This window comes from Suricata suricatta, chromosome 1 (genome assembly GCF_006229205.1).
Source record: "Suricata suricatta isolate VVHF042 chromosome 1, meerkat_22Aug2017_6uvM2_HiC, whole genome shotgun sequence".
NCBI classification, from domain to species: Eukaryota; Metazoa; Chordata; class Mammalia; order Carnivora; family Herpestidae; genus Suricata; species Suricata suricatta.
The window spans coordinates 78,335,407-78,353,974 of record NC_043700.1 but is presented as its reverse complement, the minus strand read 5'-3'; the positions used below and the strand labels follow the sequence as shown (position 1 = coordinate 78,353,974).

The following is an 18,568-nucleotide window of genomic DNA, read 5'->3' as shown; positions in this document are numbered from 1 at the left end:
GAATGTTAAAGAAAATTGGTAGAAAGGAAGATACACAAACCTTTCAAGTTGCCACCTCCTTGTAGGTCACATTGAATGTATTCAATACCAGGAAATCAGTAACCTTACAGTCTTAACAGAACAACTTTGCCACAGGTGGGCTAAAGAGCAATGGACCAGCTTGATAAACTGCATTAGCACGAGGTTTCTGCATGCTCTTCAGGGGAAATTATTTTCCTTGTGTCTATGCCTTAATCATTTACCTTTCTCAGAGTTTTGTACCTTCTAATTCCAGCGCTTCAGGGATCATGGATTTGATAGGTGGAGTTGGGGGTGTGGTCACGGAAAGGGCAGGAACTAGGGAGAATGCTTTTGGTGGTTTTGTGGTGGTGGTTTTATTGTCTGGTATATAATCATAAAAACTAAGGAATATTCATGCTTTAAATCTGTGGATCACACACAAAAAATTAATGAAAAAGCCATGTAGTTTGATTGCTAAACTATAAATATATTTATCAAGATGTAGTCTTATGTCTTCACCGTGTTTTATTTTCTGTCATTAACAATTTTTATTTAGAACACATGCTGATTCTGCAAAATCCACCTCTTCTGAAACAGACTGCAATGATAACGTCCCTTCTCATAAAAATCCTGCTTCCTCCCAGAGCAAACATGGAGTGAATGGCTTTTTCCAGCAGCAAATGATGTATGACTCTCCACCGTCTCGTGCTGCGTCTGTTTCTGTAGACTCCAGTCTCTATAACCTGCCCAGAAGTTACTCCCACGATGTTTTACCAAAGGTGTCTCCATCGAGTACCGAGGCAGATGGAGAACTCTATGTTTTTAATACCCCATCTGGGACATCAAGTGTAGAGACTCAAATGAGGCATGTATCTATTAGTTATGACATTCCTCCAACACCTGGTAATACTTATCAGATTCCACGAACATTTCCAGAAGGAACTTTGGGACAGACGTCAAAGCTAGACACTATTCCAGATATTCCTCCACCTCGGCCACCGAAACCACATCCGGCTCATGACCGATCGCCTGTGGAAACGTGTAGTATCACACGCACGGCCTCAGATACTGACAGTAGTTACTGTGTCCCTACAGCAGGGATGCCACCATCACGTAGTAATACCATTTCCACTGTGGATTTGAACAAATTGCGAAAAGGTCAGCTCTAACTGGCTTCTTCTGTGTTAGAAGTTAATGATAGAAAATCTGTTTATCTGAATATTTGTTCTTTTCAGCATAGAATGATGGTAAATGATAGTCCCTTTTCTCCCTCAGCTCTGCAGTCACCCACTCACATAGTGAAGATAGCAGAGGCTCAGTAGATCCTTGGAAGGGTGTTTGTGCATGCTCTGCTGGAAGGGAGAAAGGGTGGAGTGTTTCATCCCTGAAGAAGTGTGGCCTTAGTAATACCTTCCTGCCTCAGGAAGTGTGCACCCCTCTTTCCTGCTTTCCATGTATCCTGGGTGGGTAGGCTCTCTACTGGGACAGAGGAGCAGGAAAAGGACCAGCCACAAAGCCCCTCTGAGTCGTCCCTTTCCTGTATTTGTGTGCCATCATGGCAACTTCGTGTCACATCTGTTGGGCTCCGTTTCCTTCTTTCCTCCATAAGCAGTTTATACATTGTGCCTAACAAGTGTACTCAGTTCTCCTCATGCCATTCTGTGTTTTGTTCATTTGGTTTTATTTATTTTTAAAGCTCTGAATATTCTCTCCTCTGATGCTAGCCACTTTACTTAGTCCTATACCATCTCCTAGAACCTGCCAAAAGTTACAGACCTTGAGAAGGGGGAAAATTCAGTCTGGGTCACACTCTGAGCTTCTTAAAGTCCTAAAAATAGAAGACCAGAATTTAAGAGGCACATACCCTAAAAACTATGTGGCTAGCATTTCTGTATTTTGTGATAGTTATCCACCTGTTCTAAAGAAAATGAGTTAATGCATCATGAATAGTACTAATATGGATACTTTATTTGACCATTCAATTTCTAATTCCCTTATTGAAGTAGCTCTATCATCTGATTACAGGTAACTCAGATAGAAATTAGACCCAAATGATGAAAAAGATGGGAAAATAGAAGTATTTCTTTTCTCCATCATTAAGTAACCCATTTCATCCCAGGCTTAGACTATCATCCATTGGCATAATCAAATGCTGGTACTGGTTAGCATATCAGTGATTGTCCGTGTTTTCTGGTTGTTTAATGTGCCCATTCAAGATTCTATTCTGTGAGCATCTTTTTAACAATCTGCGTGTGTGCATGCATACCTGCGTGCATGTATGTAAAGAAAGAGAACAGACCATTCTAAGAATCCTAAGAGGTAGCAAAGATGGGAAGAAATGCTGATAGTGTGTTTTCTATTTTAGATGCTAGTTCTCAAGACTGCTATGATATTCCACGAACATTTCCAAGTGACAGATCTAGTTCACTTGAAGGCTTCCATAACCACTTTGTAAGTATAATTGACCTTGGCATCAAGTGTGTTTCATTGTCAGGATCTTCACACTTAGTGTCCTGAAACTAAAGGAGATCATGAAATAGAAGTCCTTTCAGATCCATATGAATAGGTGTGACTTTACAACTGTGTTTTCCTGCTTGATAATAGTTTTTGTTTATTAAAAGAAATGTATGTGTGTTTTAGAAAATCAAAAATATATTGACAGTGGGAAGTGTATCAAGTGAAGAACTGGATGAAAATTATGTCCCAATGAATCCCAATTCTCCTCCACGACAACATTCCAGCAGTTTTACGGAACCAATTCAGGAAGCAAATTATGTGCCAATGACTCCAGGAACATTTGATTTTTCTTCATTTGGAATGCAAGTTCCTCCTCCTGCTCACATGGGCTTCCGGTCCAGCCCAAAGACCCCTCCCCGAAGGCCAGTTCCTGTTGCAGACTGTGAACCACCCCCTGTGGATAGGAACCTCAAGCCGGACAGAAAAGGTAAGAAGGGCCTGGCATGGTGAAAGGGCCTGGGGGAATGCCAGCTTAGACCTGCGCCTAACTGTCGTTAAATCCAAAATGGAATTGGGGCTGGAAATTCTGAAGTATTTCATAGTACCTTAGTTACCAACTTGTTTATGTGCGGTGCTGCTATTTGTAGATTAATTGTCGTAGGTTGGTGGCCCAGGTGAGATTTCTGTCTCCTGTCTCTAGAGCAGAGGTTACACACCGAAATATTCACAAGGTTTGACAAGCAACAGGAGAAAATTAGGAGAAACTGGAATGCACTTGCCCATTCTAAATGGAGTAACTAACTCCTTGGCTATAATCCTTTGTTGACTTGTAAAAATACTGTGGACCCCTATGGGCAAGTCATCTGATGTGTCAAAAGAAACCAAAAATATCAGCTCTTATATATAAGTATTCTCTTTTGATTTTGGAGTTCGATCAGCTAGTTTAATATAAAAACCAAAATCAAAAAACTTTGCAGATTGAACTAAGCACTTCTAAAGCTAGCTTGGTCTTTGACTGCAATTTTGTAACCTCTTCTCCAGAGTACATAATGTCAAATCAGATTTGAGATTCTTGGTGCATTTGATAGAATTAATTCTTTAAGAATAACGAGGTTGCTTGTACAGTCTTTCCCGTCTGTTCATATAACAACTTCTTAAAAATTACTCTGCCTTTGCTGGGTTCTTATAAATGCTTCTAGTCTATTCTTTCACACTGGCCCTCATAAGTAACAGTAAATTCTAAGGTAGCATGGTTTCTTAAGAATTCAATATAAAAGAAAATTTTCAAACTGGTAATACATACCCAGGTTTTTAAATTTTGGGTCTGAGTGGTTAAAACCCAGACAACTAGCTGTGTTGCAGCATGTTGTTAGTGTGATTTAATCTTGACAATCAAGTAAGTTAGTAATACTGGCTACGTGATGAGTTGGCACCATTTCTGGGGAATTCAGCACATTTAAAAAGTTTCATGTGCTTTGTATAGCTTTTTAAGAGCATGTAATATTTGTGTAAATTTCTCATTAGCCTGGGATTAGATCATTAAAAATAATTGAGTTCCAATTGTGGGGAACAGAGTCTGAGACTCACTCAGAATATCTAAAGAAAATGAGTTTTGTTTCATTTTGTCTTTAAGTAAGGATGGTCCTGTGCTGAAATGAGAAAGTTACTGGAAACAGGCACTCCCAGGGGACTGTCCCTTTCTCTGTCCCTGCTGTCTGCATTTCTGTCCTCTGGGAAATCTTTGCATCTGCTTTGTTCTATCTCGCGTTATTTCCTTCTTTTCTGTTTCCCTGTTCTATATTCTCTACAAGATTTCTGCTTCTCGAGAGCTTTGGCCTACAGTGCCCCTCTGTGGCCTCAGTTCTGCCTCATGGCCCCTTTTTAGTGCCCTTCCAGCTTGTGCATCTGCTGCTAATTGCCGTGATCGTTAGTCACTCACTTTAGAGTGCTCATGGGTAATTGGATTGCTTTTATTTGTCTTTTCACCCCAGGCCATGTGATTAATTGCGGGCCAGCCCATAGGCTGGCTGCCACTGGTCAGCTGCCCACCTTTGGTCTTGCAGCTGGAAGGATAACCATGCACAACACCCACAGCCACCCAGAGGCCCCCGCAGCAGGGCCGTAATCGGGGATGTTTATCTTAGAAAGAGTGTGAGCATCCCAGGCCTTTTATTTGACAACTTTTTCTTTTGCTTCTCTTTGTCCTCATTTGTCTTTAAATCTATTTAGACAATTTTAGTCATTTTCTTATTTGCTAACAATGTGCAAAAGATCTCTTATTTATATTTTAGAAAAGTTTTAAGATCTTTTAGTATTCTCTAGGTCAGACAGGGCTCATGTACCCCATATTATAATATACATTATCTTATGTATATACTATGATAACATAGCATGGATACTGAGTATCATTTATATTACATGTATGTATAATCATACCTCCCTATTTATATGGTAAAAGTATAATATCTTCTAGTACGTTAGTGATTAAGTACCCTGGTTCTCTAAACCAACTTGAAGTGACTTTTCAGTAGAAAAGAATGAAGTAGGTTCTGGAGGTTGTGTTCAGTCTTTAAAAATTAAGTGGACTATTGAGAGACAATCGTGAGTTCATTGGCCAGTTGCTTATTTGGCATCTATGCTTAGATACAAAATGAACTGAGAAAGCACCCAGAATAAAATACGTAGTTTTTGGCGAAATCAAGGAGAATAGGTTAAGCAAAATGGTAAAGAGATTACTAAAATCATAGTAATTAAAAATAAAAAAGGTTTTGCTTTCTCTTTAGTACTGTTCTACATTTTAAATAAACATGATACAAGAAAGGAAGCAGGAGAGACTATTCAACTTGGCAAAGTTTGTCAACTCAGTTTAGAAAGTTAAAACTATTCAAGAAAAACATATTTTAAAACCCAAATTCAGATCTTAGAGCAGTTTGTCTTTAAAAACTTAAGCTGTAAAACAAATGTCTTATTTGGTCATGAAATTCTTCTCATGCATAGCATCAGATGAGTCTGTTTTACTTTCACATTTTGTGACATCAGATACATAGCTTGATCTATTATTCTGATATCTCTTATTAACTAAGCTTCATAATTAGCAAACCTAATTCTATCAAATATGGCTTGAATAGTTTCAAAGCCCCAATTTTACTGGTTCAACACCCAGTATAACCGGTTTCTGTGATTGTCATCTTTGGAAGAGTCTACAACAAATGAGTGACATTCTGGTCTTGTTTATAACCCCAAATATAGATGTCAGCTGCTGTAGTTAGCAGCACAGATACGTTTTTCAAATACTTCTCAGTAACTGAAACTTCAGAAATACAGATGTTCTAAACACTCATGTTTAATGTATTTTCATGGACCCTTTTGCCCATCACCCAACTTGTGGTAGCTATATTTTCACATACTATTTCTGTCATGATAGTATTTGTTTTGAACCAAGTCTTGGGCATGTTAATAGAGGAGAAAACCATAATTTATATATATATTAAATATAAAAGATCAGATGAGTCATTGTAAATGCAGCAATTACTTCAACTTAAATTTATATTTTACTTGAAAATCAAGTTTATAAAGTTTTGGAAATTTTTGTATTTATTGTGGCTTTTCTTAAAGTAAATCAGTACATCTATCTACCATATTTAATCAGTGCACTAATCTAGGGCCCCCCTTATCCTGTCTCCTTACATGACGTGGCAGCCTTTGAGCCTAAGATGCTATCTTTATACTTTGTTTTGTTCAGCTTTGTCCATCCATGGCTTTCTGCAATAATTTTGACCATTAGTTACTGTATTGGTTTTGATTTATTTCCGGTGTTTCTGTACATTGGCCTGATTAAAGTATCTTCAGGTCTTCACCTTGGTATGGGTAGCATCCAGAAGACCAGTGCCAAGGAGCTTCCTTAGACAGGTCTTTTTGGCACAGTTGACATATGGGCTCTAAACATTTTTTCAAGACATCTTTTAAAGTTTTTGAATATGATTAAAAATAACATGCTTTTTGTTTTTATTTTTTTAACTTTTTAAAATGTTTATGTACATGGAGAGTGAGCGTGAACATGAGAAGGGGAGCGGCAGAGAGAGGAAAGGAGAGGATCCCAGGCAGGCTCCACGCTGAACATGGAGCCCGACACAGGGCTCAGTCTCATGACCTGAGCTGAAATCAAGAATTAGATGCTTAACCAACTCAGCCACCCACGTGCCCCAACATGCTCTTTAAAAACTACTTTTACACTATAATAAATGTTTGGGAGATGGATGAATAATACTAGTAAATGTAACTAGATTTTAATAAATAAGTATTAAGTTTGAATCTCAAGTCAGATTTTTGGTTTAGAGTTACAGTTTAGAGGAAATGAGAATGGAGTGCATTTTTGAAAGTACCTTGCTGGCTCAGTCAGAAGAGCATAAGAGACTTGATCTTGGGGTCATGAATTTGAGTCCCATGTTAGGTGTTAAGATTACTTAAATAAATAAAAACCTTTTTAAAAATGGAGTGCATTTTTATACCATAGCCTTTATATGCAGGATGTTATTTTCTTTTCCTAAATATTCTTTACCTTCCAATATAGAAGTATCATTATTGTATTCCTTTTTATACAATGAGACCATTAAAATAGGTGTAAAAGGCCTTCATGATACAACCTAGATTAACCTTTTGGAATTTAGCAGAGGATAATAATGTTGTGAATTATCTTTTCTCTTTCTTAATTTTTGAGATGCCTAACGGAAACAATATAATCTGTAAAACTGCAGAAGACTAAGTATTTTAGGCTAAGTTAAATGTAATTATACAGAAAAGAAATGTTCCGTTTTGTATTGAATTTATGTAAGTAGTACCTATTAAAATAATACTTGATAGTGTATGGACTTTGCAAAAAAGATTGCATCTGCTTATTTGAAACATGACCTCTTGTGACTTCCTTGACCATATTTGGGATGACCAACTTTTGAAACAACGTTCAGTTTTTAGTTTCCAAACAAAAAAACAAACAAAAAATTATGGTGATCAGATTAAACACCACCAGCTGTAAGAGAACTGCAGTTCGTCAACATAGACTTAAGTGCCTGCCAATTACAGGATATAGTCTTTGCTAGGTGTTGGGTCTTCAAACACAAAGAAGGTATAAATGGCTTCCGTGAAGAAGCTCACTGTCTAGTGGAGGAGGTAGAAAAGTAAACACATTATCATAATTAGCGTGGAAGGCGCTGTGGTTGAGGTAAGCTTTTGGCACTGTTATCTAAGCTCCCCGGAGGAAAGTCTGAGAGGGGGAATGGCAATTACATGATGGTAAAGCAGGGCAGGATGGCAGCGGTTCCTTTAGTCCGAATAAACAGCATACCCAGATCCTTTAAAACAGGGCAGATGGGACTGGCTGGGTCGTGAGTGGGAGGGAGGAAATCAGATGGGAAAGGAGGACGGGAGCAAAGTCTGAATGGAGGAGGGAATGCCCAGTGCCTTGCAGGTGCCTGATCCTGGGGGTGTTATCATCCATGCTAATGAGTCTGGGCTTTATTCTGGGTACACCATTAATGAGTTTTATGCAGGCAAGTAACATGATCAGGTTAGCCCCTAGAAAGCTCAGTCTGAGATTTAAGGATATGGCAGAAAAAAAGTCTGTATTCTCTAAAATGTTATAAAAATCACATTTTTTCAGCATCTTTCTCAGAGAGTGCTTCACTTAGTTTTCCAGATCCAAGGTTCTTAAAGCCTTGGTTTAGAAGTGACTAGTTGGGTAAAGGCATAACAAACTCCCTTTCCTGGCTTTCATGGTTCCTCACCGTGGGGTCTTAAGTGATTTTTAGAAGTTTTAAGGGCATTTAGAGTATAGGTGGAAATCATTTAGCCATACAGTGTGAGTTCCTCATTTTCAGGAACACAAACCAGGTAAGTGAAGTGTACTTTAAAAACAGGGAGGTTTTAAGAATGGACTTCAGACTTGCAGATTTCTTATTTTCTTAGGTAAATGAAAACAGACTATTGTCATTATACATATAAGTTAAAATTTATAGAATAAAGATTAGAGAAAGTAGAATCTAGAATGACTTCTAAGAGATCTGCCATGGCAGCAGCTTGTGGAGAAGACAAAGCAGGTTTGTGGTGGTGAGTCAAAGGATAAATTCCATTTTGAACATGTAGTGTGAATGCCTGCAGAATGTCCATATGCAGCAGTTGTGCAGATGTGTAGGTTAGGATCTCCAGGGAAAGATCTAAACCAGTGATGAAGCTCTATTAATTTGTACTCCAAATTAGGGAGTAAGTCACATGGTCCAGAGATTGACCCCCTAAGAGTAAAAGCCCAGTAGGAATTTCTCCAGTAGTGAGTGCTCTCTGCAAAAGAAAGAGTGTTGCTTTCTCTGTTCAGATTTAGGGTAGCTAAAACCCGGTTGTAAACTGCCTTGAATTTAAAAGTTAAGGCTCAAAGGAGTTCCTCTGCTTACTCTCAGAATTTGAGAATCAGTGTCTTTCCAAAGTTGGTTTATTTTTCCTTTATTTTCTTATTCTTATTTCTTACTCTTTATTTTCATATTTTCTCCAACAGTGAGGAAAATATTCAAATATTTGCCAGTAGACACTAGAGAAGAAGACAGGGCCAAGACAGGCATACTAACAGTGTGGATCCTTTTTCACCTTTCTCTCGTCATAAGTAATCCTGGGCTGTCATTTGAGTATGACTTTCATTTCTGTCTGGAACATAAATGTCAACTTGAGTTTGGAGGGATGTAAAGAAATAAAGGTAACAAAATGCCTAAGTGACTCAGTACAGTTCAGTGCCACATTTCCACATTGCAACTTTGCCCCAAAATCAACCTCAAACTTTGCATGGAGTGGAAAATACAGGTAAATTTTAGAAGTATACTTTTAAAACCACACTTGATACATTTAAAAAAATTTTTTTTAATTTATTTTTGAGAGACAGAGAGAGACAGCGTGAGCAGGGAGGGGCAGAGAGAGAGGGAGATACAGAATCTGAAGCAGACTCCAGGCTCTGAGCTAGCTGTCAGCACAGAGCCTGACGTGGGGCTCAAACCCACGAACGGTGAGATCATGACCTGAGCCGAAGCCGGACGCTTAATCCACTGAGCCAGCCAGGCGCCCTGATACAGTGTTTTTTATAAGAAAACCAAGGAGTACCCTTGAGACACTAAAAAAAAGTGGAATTGATATTGAGACGAGATGATCAGTTCATGGTCAGGTATTAGAAGAATCACCGTGAGGACATGTCAGACGGTGGAAGAACGGATAGTTCACAGGCAGTCACATGATACTGAGTATTTAACCACAAACATAGGTAAACATACTGAGGGTGCAAAGTTGAGAGATGCAGAGGGTGACACTGGCAAATCAGGAGGAAGCTGAAAGCTAATGATAGTGGGTCTTGCTGAAAAGGAAGAGGGCAAAAGACAGAGTGAACACCACCAAACCAAAAGTCGCTCTGAAAAGCAATTTGTAATTAATTGTCACATTACTCACGAATCAACTGTCTGGTATTTAAGTAGATATAAGATCTCAAACTGAACTTAGCAGTTCAAAACTGACCTCTCAACACTGGTTTCCTAGGACTGTCTGTTCCCAAAGAGAGAGACAATTTGGACAGCACAGGAGCATTCAGAAGCAGGTGGGAGGTTAGGGGAGGCCTTCATTTGGCCTCTAATTAATGTTGTGACCCAAGCTAGTCACCTAACCTCTTTTGTCCTTCAGGGGTATCTCATTCCTAAAATGAAAAAGCTGGATTTGATCTGTAAAAGCCTTTCAGCTGAAAATAAGTGTATTTTTCTGTAGTAAACCTTACCTTCTGCTTCTTCCTTTTTTTTTTTTTTTTTGAAGGGATGTACATTATTTTGGGGAGTTTATAAAAAGCGGACATCTTCCATTGTTTTAGGAAAGTGCCCTGCCATTGTGGGCCCTGCATAGGTCAGCATTAGGGGTAGGATCATGCCTCCACATTTTATCACTCACATTTTAAGGTAGGCCTGCATCATTTCTGAATAAATTCAGTGTATTAATTGTCTAACTGAGAAAATTGATTCATTAGAGACTCTCATATTTTATAACCTAGAGATTCATATTTTCAGAAACTTTAACCTAGAGTAGATCAGGTACTAGATACTGGCATTTAATCAGCAAATTCTAATTTTGCCATCTATTAGATGTCGACTAAATTTTGTAATTGCCAAAAAAGAAGTAGATTCGGTGCCATTGAGAAGAGAGAGTTGATTTAAGTGATACTGCTTCTCCAGCTTCAGGCTTCCTGTGGGAATAAATGAGGCCACTGCCCTGTACTTTTCATAAGGCTTTTCAGTAGTACTTACATGTGGCAGTGAGTAAATGAAAAGAAAATAATGGCAACTGAATTTATGCTTTCAAATACTTAAAGCTAGACAGTCAACAGTTCCAGAATCTAGCTATCTAATCCTTGCAAAATGGTGTCACCAGGGGCCTACCAGTCTATCCAGGGGAAACCAATGTTGGTCTTAGTTTTAATCTTGGATTAGCAAACACGGTGGCATCAACCTGCTTTTCTCGAAGGGCTTTCGTCAAGAGGTAACGGAATAATCAGAGTACAGCTGTTTGAATACCTTAATAAAATTAAGAGAATAAGAAAATAATATTACTGGGAAATAGGCCCTGGTACTTTCATATCAGACATTGGATTTCAAAGAAACGATGTACTTGAGGTCTGACGGAGGTGTTTTATCATTTTTTATTTGCTCCAGTTTTCTAAGGCATGTTAGAAGAATAACTAACATGACACGTCTTTACTCCCTCCCCCAAGTAAAGATGACCACTAACCAGGCGGGTTACCCCACGAAAACCCTGCCGGCCGTCTTTTATAACACTTCGCTTGTTACCCTGTGGCATGCAGCTTCATCCTTTCCATTGTACTGAGCATGAGTGATATGCAGCAAGGTTAAAATATTCTCCACAAACAAACTTATGTTTATGCTTTTGAGATGTAACATTTCTGCTCAGGGCGCTGTTGCTTTAATACAGAATCCATTTTTCCAATTAAAAAATAACATTATATTAAGAACATCTTCTTTTTACCAATTAGGTCAGAGTCCTAAAATTTTAAGACCCAAACCCCCTGGTTTAGAGCGAACTGATTCACAAACCATAGGTGACTTTGCTACAAGAAGAAAGGGTATGTACTTTAGCACGGCATGCTGGTTGGGGCATTGGGAATTTCTTTATTTTGTGATGTTTATTCTTAAAAAGTAAAGGAGAAGAGCCTTAAATACTACTGCTGTTGTAAATAAAGTTTCCTAGTGCATTATTTCTAAAGTGAATGCCTCCTATAATGTGTGTCTTCCCATGGTCTTTTCATAGACACAGTAAGTCTTCTTGTTATGCCATTAACAGCAGCATGTTAAGTTCGATAATACGTGATATTCAGTCTTTTCATTTTACATTATTCTCTTTACCTTTGAGACATCACTCCATTGTTTTCTCTAAGCTTCTGAGCTACTTGTAAGTTCCAAATGTGTCCCTTATTTGTATATAATGTTGTATGTATTCTGGTCTAAGACAAAATATACAGTCACTTCCATAGACTAATTATTGTGCTATTACTTAGACTTTGACCACTAAACTGCCATTAGCCTTTGGGTTTCAAAAAAGTGAAGCAAAAGAGTTAAAGAAATATATTCACTTAGCACAGTATTCTGTGCTGGTCCATTTTAAGGGTATAGATGAGCAAGATTTAAACTGAGACTTAATCAAGTCTTCAGAAAATCACATTGAGTTTTTTGTATTGAACAGACAAAAATACTTGATAAGCCCCTGGGAATTGACATAGCCCTTTAAAATGACCACCTGTTTTTTACAGTTTGATGGTAATTGTAACATAGTCGATTAAAAATATCAGTTGAGTGAAAATATGTCCATATATGGACAAAGATGAGAAGAAGGAAACCTAGAAAAATGAAAATTTTTCTTTGGAGTGGCAGAATGAAATGAAACTAAAATATTTACCTAACGTTTTTAAGTAATTTCCTAAAATATAATTAACATTAACACATAATGTTGTTTTAGTTCTTCTGAAAAATGTTTCACTCTCGACAGGGCTGAGGGCTCTGTGGTATGTGCTAGCACGGTAATTGTCTGTTGTGATAATGAGGTAAATAAACAAAGACCACTTATAAATCGGGCTTAAGAATATTATTTTATGTTTATTATTATTTAATTTGATACAAAGGATATTGTGGGTTAAATTAAGCTGAAAATTCTAGGTTATTGCATAATTAGGCCTTCTCTCAGAGCTGAGTTTGAGTCTTAAAATACTACTGCTTTCTTTTATTTGTTTTCAGACTGCTTGAATTAATTAAAAAGATTTACTGAGTTCTGTTTTCAGTTTTTGATTTTAGCAAAGTTTTGTATTTAATAATTTTTATATGTCATATATGTAGCTGTATAACTGATGCTTCAATATAAATAGAAATGTTTTTACATAGATTCCATCTCCATACTTGAAAATAAAATAAATTTTTTTTCGAGAAAAGGAAATAAGGAAGTAATTAAAAGCGGTCATCAAGTAACTATAAAGGAATTGGGTCACATTACCCTTTCTTTAGTTTATATTCATAAAATATTAAGTTAAAAAGCAGTATGTTGTAATAGACCTTTAGTCTTTGAAACAACAGTCGTGAAACATCTGATTTAGCTTTTGTCCCTAATTATTTAGCTCGAAAACCTTGGGCAGATCACGTCACATCCACGAACTTCGTTTCATGTGTTGAAACCGCTGGTCTTAGTGTATATCGCTGTAACATATAACAGGGAGATAGAGGATCTTGTTTTGTGTTTCAAATGTCTGTATACTGAAGCCTCTTTTTCTCTCTTTCATTTCAGCCAAGCCAGCTCCTTTAGAAATAAAACCTTTGCCAGAATGGGAAGAGCTGCAGGCCCCAGTTAGATCTCCCATCACTAGGAGTTTTGCTCGAGAGTAAGTCTTTGTTTAGAATGTGTGCCTTGATAGTTCACTATAATGGAAAATACTAGGAACAGTGGTTCCCAAAGTATGGTCTGGGGAGCCCCCCTTTCTGGGGGTCTGTGGGGTGAAAACTATTCTCATTATGATTCTTAGATGTCATTTGCCTTTTCCACTCTCCTCTCATGAGTGTACCACTGGAGTTTTCTAGGGGCTGTGTAATGTTTAATCACATCCCTGGGACAGCTAATAAATAGAATGTGTATTTGTGTACTCTTGCGTTTTAAAAAGCTGTTCTATTATTTGTGATATAGTAAATAGATACATCCTACATAAACACAAAGTTCCTCGGGGTTCTCAGTAATGATTAAGGGTATAAAGTGTTCATGAGGCTAGAAATTTCTGAGAACTACTGATCTGGCAAATACGGTAGTTTCTTGGCAGAGGTTAGTTAATCAAGATTTGCTTAAATGTACATAGAATGGGTGCCTGGCTGGCTCAGTCAGAAGAGAATGCAGTTCCTAATCCCCGGGTTGTGCGTTCAAGCCCAACTATGGGTGTAGAGATTATAAATATAAATTTATAGTATATATTTAAATTATATAGTTATGTAGAGATATAAATAAATGTATATAGGGAAATTAAAGAATATGTGAACTTACAAACTTGTGTTAAATATGTGATCATGTTTTATGTTTACATGCACCTAGGCATTTTAATAGAAACTCTTAAATCTTCCTTTTCATGTCTGTGACTTTCTACTTTCTCCCCATTGGCAGTACTTTTTTTGTTTTACACAGGAATTTGATGCCCAAAGGTCTACTTTTTACGATATAGCTATAAATATTAGGTGTGCATTTGAAGGTTTGCAATAAGTTGTAATAAGTAAATGTGTGGAATAAATGATTGTAAACTTTAATGACTATTGATGAAAGAATGTAAGCAATCACTCATTTTTGTCTTGGAAGTGATTTTAGAAATTGTCATCAAGGTTTAGGTTTGTAACAGTAATTTCTTTCATTAGCTCCTCTAGATTTCCCTTGTCTCCCCGACCGGATTCAGTGCATAGCACAACTTCAAGCAGTGACTCACACGACAGTGAAGAGAATTATGTTCCCATGAACCCAAACCTGTCCAGTGAAGACTCAGTATGTAAAATTTGCATCTTGACTTCTGTCTTCCTGAGCAGCCCTTCCAAGTCGTGCACTGGGATCTTTCTTCCAGTCTCTAAATCTTGCCCTTACATCCTTCTTTGTATACTTAAGGAAAAACGATAGAGGACAACTTTTTAAAATGCTTTTTAAAAATAACATTATAAAATTTAAAGCTGATAATGAGTCAAAGTGTAATACCAGTATTTATAAGTAGATTAAAAATGAGTTAAAAATCATAAAAGCTTTCTAGTTATATTTACTTTTAAGAAATATTTTATTTTTAAACTGTTCAAGAAAATATACCAGGAGCATTTCATAATGCAGTTCTCCAGAACCTCTTCATGGCACTCTTATAGTGAAATGATCTTCTATAAGAGGTCTTTTGATGTTTCAATAATATACTCTTAGATAAGACTTAAAGATTAAAGACGTGTTACAAACCTAACTTGTTTTATATTGGCTGTATTACCATAAGGCACAAGAATTTTATAATCATAACAAGCCTGTGTTCCCCAGAAATTAGATAGTTGCCAGAAAGTACTTCAGATTTTAACAATACAAACTCAAAAAAAAAGAGAGAGAATACAATTTCATTTTAATTTTTAAAAATATTTTGCTTTAACCAAGTTCAATTCTTGCTCTGCTATTTGTATTTTAGTAGATGAGTATATTGGTTATGATGAGGTTCACCTCTGAGTAACAGAAGACAAACAAGGAGCAATGACTTAGGACAGACATTTATCTCATTCTCACATCCGTAAGTCGAGGGAGAGGCTAGCCAGGGTTGTGTGGCAGCCCTGTCCCAGGGCGCCCTTAGGGATCCCAGTCCCTTCCAGCTCTCTAGTCCGCCATCTTCTGGGTACGACTCACATGCTCCTAGAACAAGGTGCTGCTGCGCCAACACTTCACATTCCAAGCCGCAACACAGAGGACGAGGAGAAGCAGCAAAGGGTGCAGGCCAACTGCCTGATAAAGAAGGTTCCCAGAAGCTGCCGTACACACACAGACACAGAGGGGCTGGGAACCATGGCTTTTCTTCTGAGGGACACTGGCCCTGACTAAACCCCCTTCATGTGAGAGAGGGAAGGGCAGATAGCAGGGCACAACCCGGCGGTAGCTGCCAGGAGAAGCAGACATCCGATGTCAAAATTTGGAATGATTAACATTTTAGTGGCTTTATTTTCTTTAAAACAGTATTCTTTAGAGATTGAAAATATAAAGTCCATTTCTATCGACAAGTATGTTTTATGCCTTTAATGTACTTTAGGCAAAAACAGGTTCCTCACAACCCTATGTTGTTAGGAAACAAGTGATTTGAAAAGCTTGATTTGGTGTTTAAACTAACTTTAAAATATCAAATTTAGACAGTGCTCAAAATGAAGAAGATAATTTAAAACATTTACATCAGACTGGATTAGAATACAAACTAGATATATCAATAATACTTTCACTAATTTTAAGGCAGAACAATATTTGTTAATTGACTTCTGCTTTTGGATTCACTATTTTTCAGCTTGGTAAGTGGTGTTTTATTATTTATATTATTTTTTTCTCATTATAGTAAATAAACTGAAAAAGCCTACATAAATTTTCAGTGCTACATCAGAGTATATATTGTCATCAATTTTCATCTTTAGGTGGTTGAATGGACTTTTTATTACAAAAGTAACTTTTTTCTGAGATACTAAGGCATGTCCTTTTGCCTGAAATAGTAATTACCATAAAAATTTTGGAAAGGCCATGTAATAGGAAAGTTTGGAAGTGTGATTTATCATGAAGGGAAAAGACTAGAAAGAAAAGTATTACAAATAAAAAGTCAAAGGAAATAAAAATATGAAATTGTTTGTTCTTTATGCCCTGTAAGATATAAAACATTAAGTCAGAAAGGTACTTTTACCTGCCAGCTGGTGAATTTCTGAAGTACTTAGGTCCTAAGTGTTAGAAATAAGCAAAAAAGTTCCAGGTGAAAACACCTACCCACCATTCACAGTAGAAACCAACACTTCCATCTCCTCATGCTGCCAACTGCAGGGGCTTATCATAGTTTAGACGGCTCTGCCTAGAACAGAGTGTGATCGTTACAGCAATATTTTCCACACCTCTTTGCAGTTCATGCATCAATGGCATACCATAGAAATTCACAAGATGTAATTGTGCTTGGACCAATGAAATCAGTAAAACAATTTGTCTGGGAGCAGTTGAGACAAGATAGATCAAATCTGGCTTATACCTACCATGAAGATTCAATTCTCTACATTGACGTTTTGAAGCATGGCATATTTCTCATACTAGTGATCACGGAGGAGGCGGTGTTTAATGAAACAGTGAATTGGTGGTGCTGCCTATTAATTTATAAGAAGATCCAAAGTCAGGCGACCGTGAAGTGAACCCTTAATGTGACACCTAAATTTGAGTGACTATATGTCACTACTAAAGACATAAATACTGTTAAACAATAGTAACAACAAAAATATGTTCAATAATTTTTCATATTTTAAGAAGAATTTTAGAAAAACCAAGCACTACTCTTATCTTTTTTTAATTCACAGAACTCATATGATAACTCCTAGAATTTTAGAGTTTTTCTAAACTCCTTTGGGAAAACACTGGGTTAAAGGCTGGAACACAAGGCAGGCTGTTCGCAGTGGAAATTCGATCAAGAGCAAATGGACAACCTTGCAGAAACACAAATTTTAACAATACTTAAAAGATGAAAAATTTCCAATTCTAATAATAGCCAGACAGAAAACAGGTTAGCCAGCAATTCTGAGAAATTCTCTTTAGGAACAGCTTATTGAAATTAAGTGTGTACATCACATATGAGCTCATGGGTTCCCTTCATAAGCCTTGTCATAGTAGGAATAACTCTAGGTATATCAATTAGGAGAATTCCAGATAGGGGTTCTTTCACGAGTCACATTTGAATACAAAATTGTACACACACACTACACACCTGATGGATTTTTTTTAATGTTGTTTTTTGTTTGTTTGTTTGTTTGTTTTTGAGAGAAAGAAGCAGAGTATGAGTGAGGGAGGGACAGAGAAAGAGGGAGACACAGAATCTGAAGCAGGCTCCAGGCTCTGAGCTGTCAGCACAGAGCCTGACACAGGGCTTGAACTCACAAACCACAAGATCATGGCCTGAGCCGAACTCGAATGCTTAACCAACTGAGCCACCCAGGCGCCCCCCCCTGCTTGATTTTTTTTATGTGAGAATGAAGTGTGGAGTCAGGGAAATAGTTTTTTTTTTTTTTTAATAAATTAGAAAACAAGGGAGAGGGGAATGGTGCTTTGTACTAATGAGCACCAGCACTCACATTTTTTGTGCCTTACATGTTACTGTCAAAATCTTTTTAATGTCTTATCAGTAGTCGGCAAAATCGGTTTAAAAATCTGTTCCCACAAATAGAGCCCTCACATGCAAGCCTGTGGGCCACTCACTCATATTACAGACAGTTTGTAATATGTACAGTAGACTGCACAGTACTGCATTCATGTGTGCATGCAAGTCAGACCATGTCCTGCTCGCTGAGCTGCGGGCCCTGGCACAGAGCTGGTAGCCCCACAAAGAGGGGCACCATTTTCTAATCCACAAAAATGTTTCACGCAGGCTATCAGCATCCCTGCTTCAAATGAGGAAATAGATTCAATATTTTTCTAGCAGTTGTTCTTTTCCTAAATCACAGCTTTTACTCTGTGTAACTTGAGCAAAGAGGAAAGGAGTAGTGATATATAAAGGATCAACAGAACCAGGTTTATGCCGTTTCCAAACTGTTTTGTTTGTCATAACATGTATAACTTTAAGTATATCGTTATGGTTTTCTTCAAAAGTATGTGAATATTTCTATATCTGTGCGAAAAGACACAGAATAGAAGCTCCTAATAAATATATAGGCTTGCCTATGAGAAGTCCAGAACGTTTCTGGGTGAGGTTCAAAGCAGCAAGGCAGGGAAATGAGGCATTTGTTGGCACACATTGAGAAGGACAGTCATAATTCACATAGAGGGCATATGTAGGGGCATAAAT

The 18,568-nt window shown here is 37.5% G+C and overlaps 1 protein-coding gene across 1 annotated transcript in view; it reads left to right on the top strand.

Annotated features, from left to right (window-relative positions):
• Nucleotides 1-18,568, top strand: part of GAB1 (GRB2 associated binding protein 1) — a 122,940-nt gene that overhangs the window by 99,864 nt on the left and 4,508 nt on the right. The window contains exons 4-11 of the mRNA XM_029950943.1: nucleotides 557-1,158; nucleotides 2,366-2,451; nucleotides 2,641-2,944; nucleotides 11,513-11,602; nucleotides 13,309-13,402; nucleotides 14,412-14,659; nucleotides 15,422-15,535; nucleotides 16,651-16,865. Coding sequence (XP_029806803.1) covers nucleotides 557-1,158; nucleotides 2,366-2,451; nucleotides 2,641-2,944; nucleotides 11,513-11,602; nucleotides 13,309-13,402; nucleotides 14,412-14,659; nucleotides 15,422-15,535; nucleotides 16,651-16,865 — 1,753 coding nt within the window. The remainder of the gene's footprint in view (nucleotides 1-556; nucleotides 1,159-2,365; nucleotides 2,452-2,640; nucleotides 2,945-11,512; nucleotides 11,603-13,308; nucleotides 13,403-14,411; nucleotides 14,660-15,421; nucleotides 15,536-16,650; nucleotides 16,866-18,568) is intronic.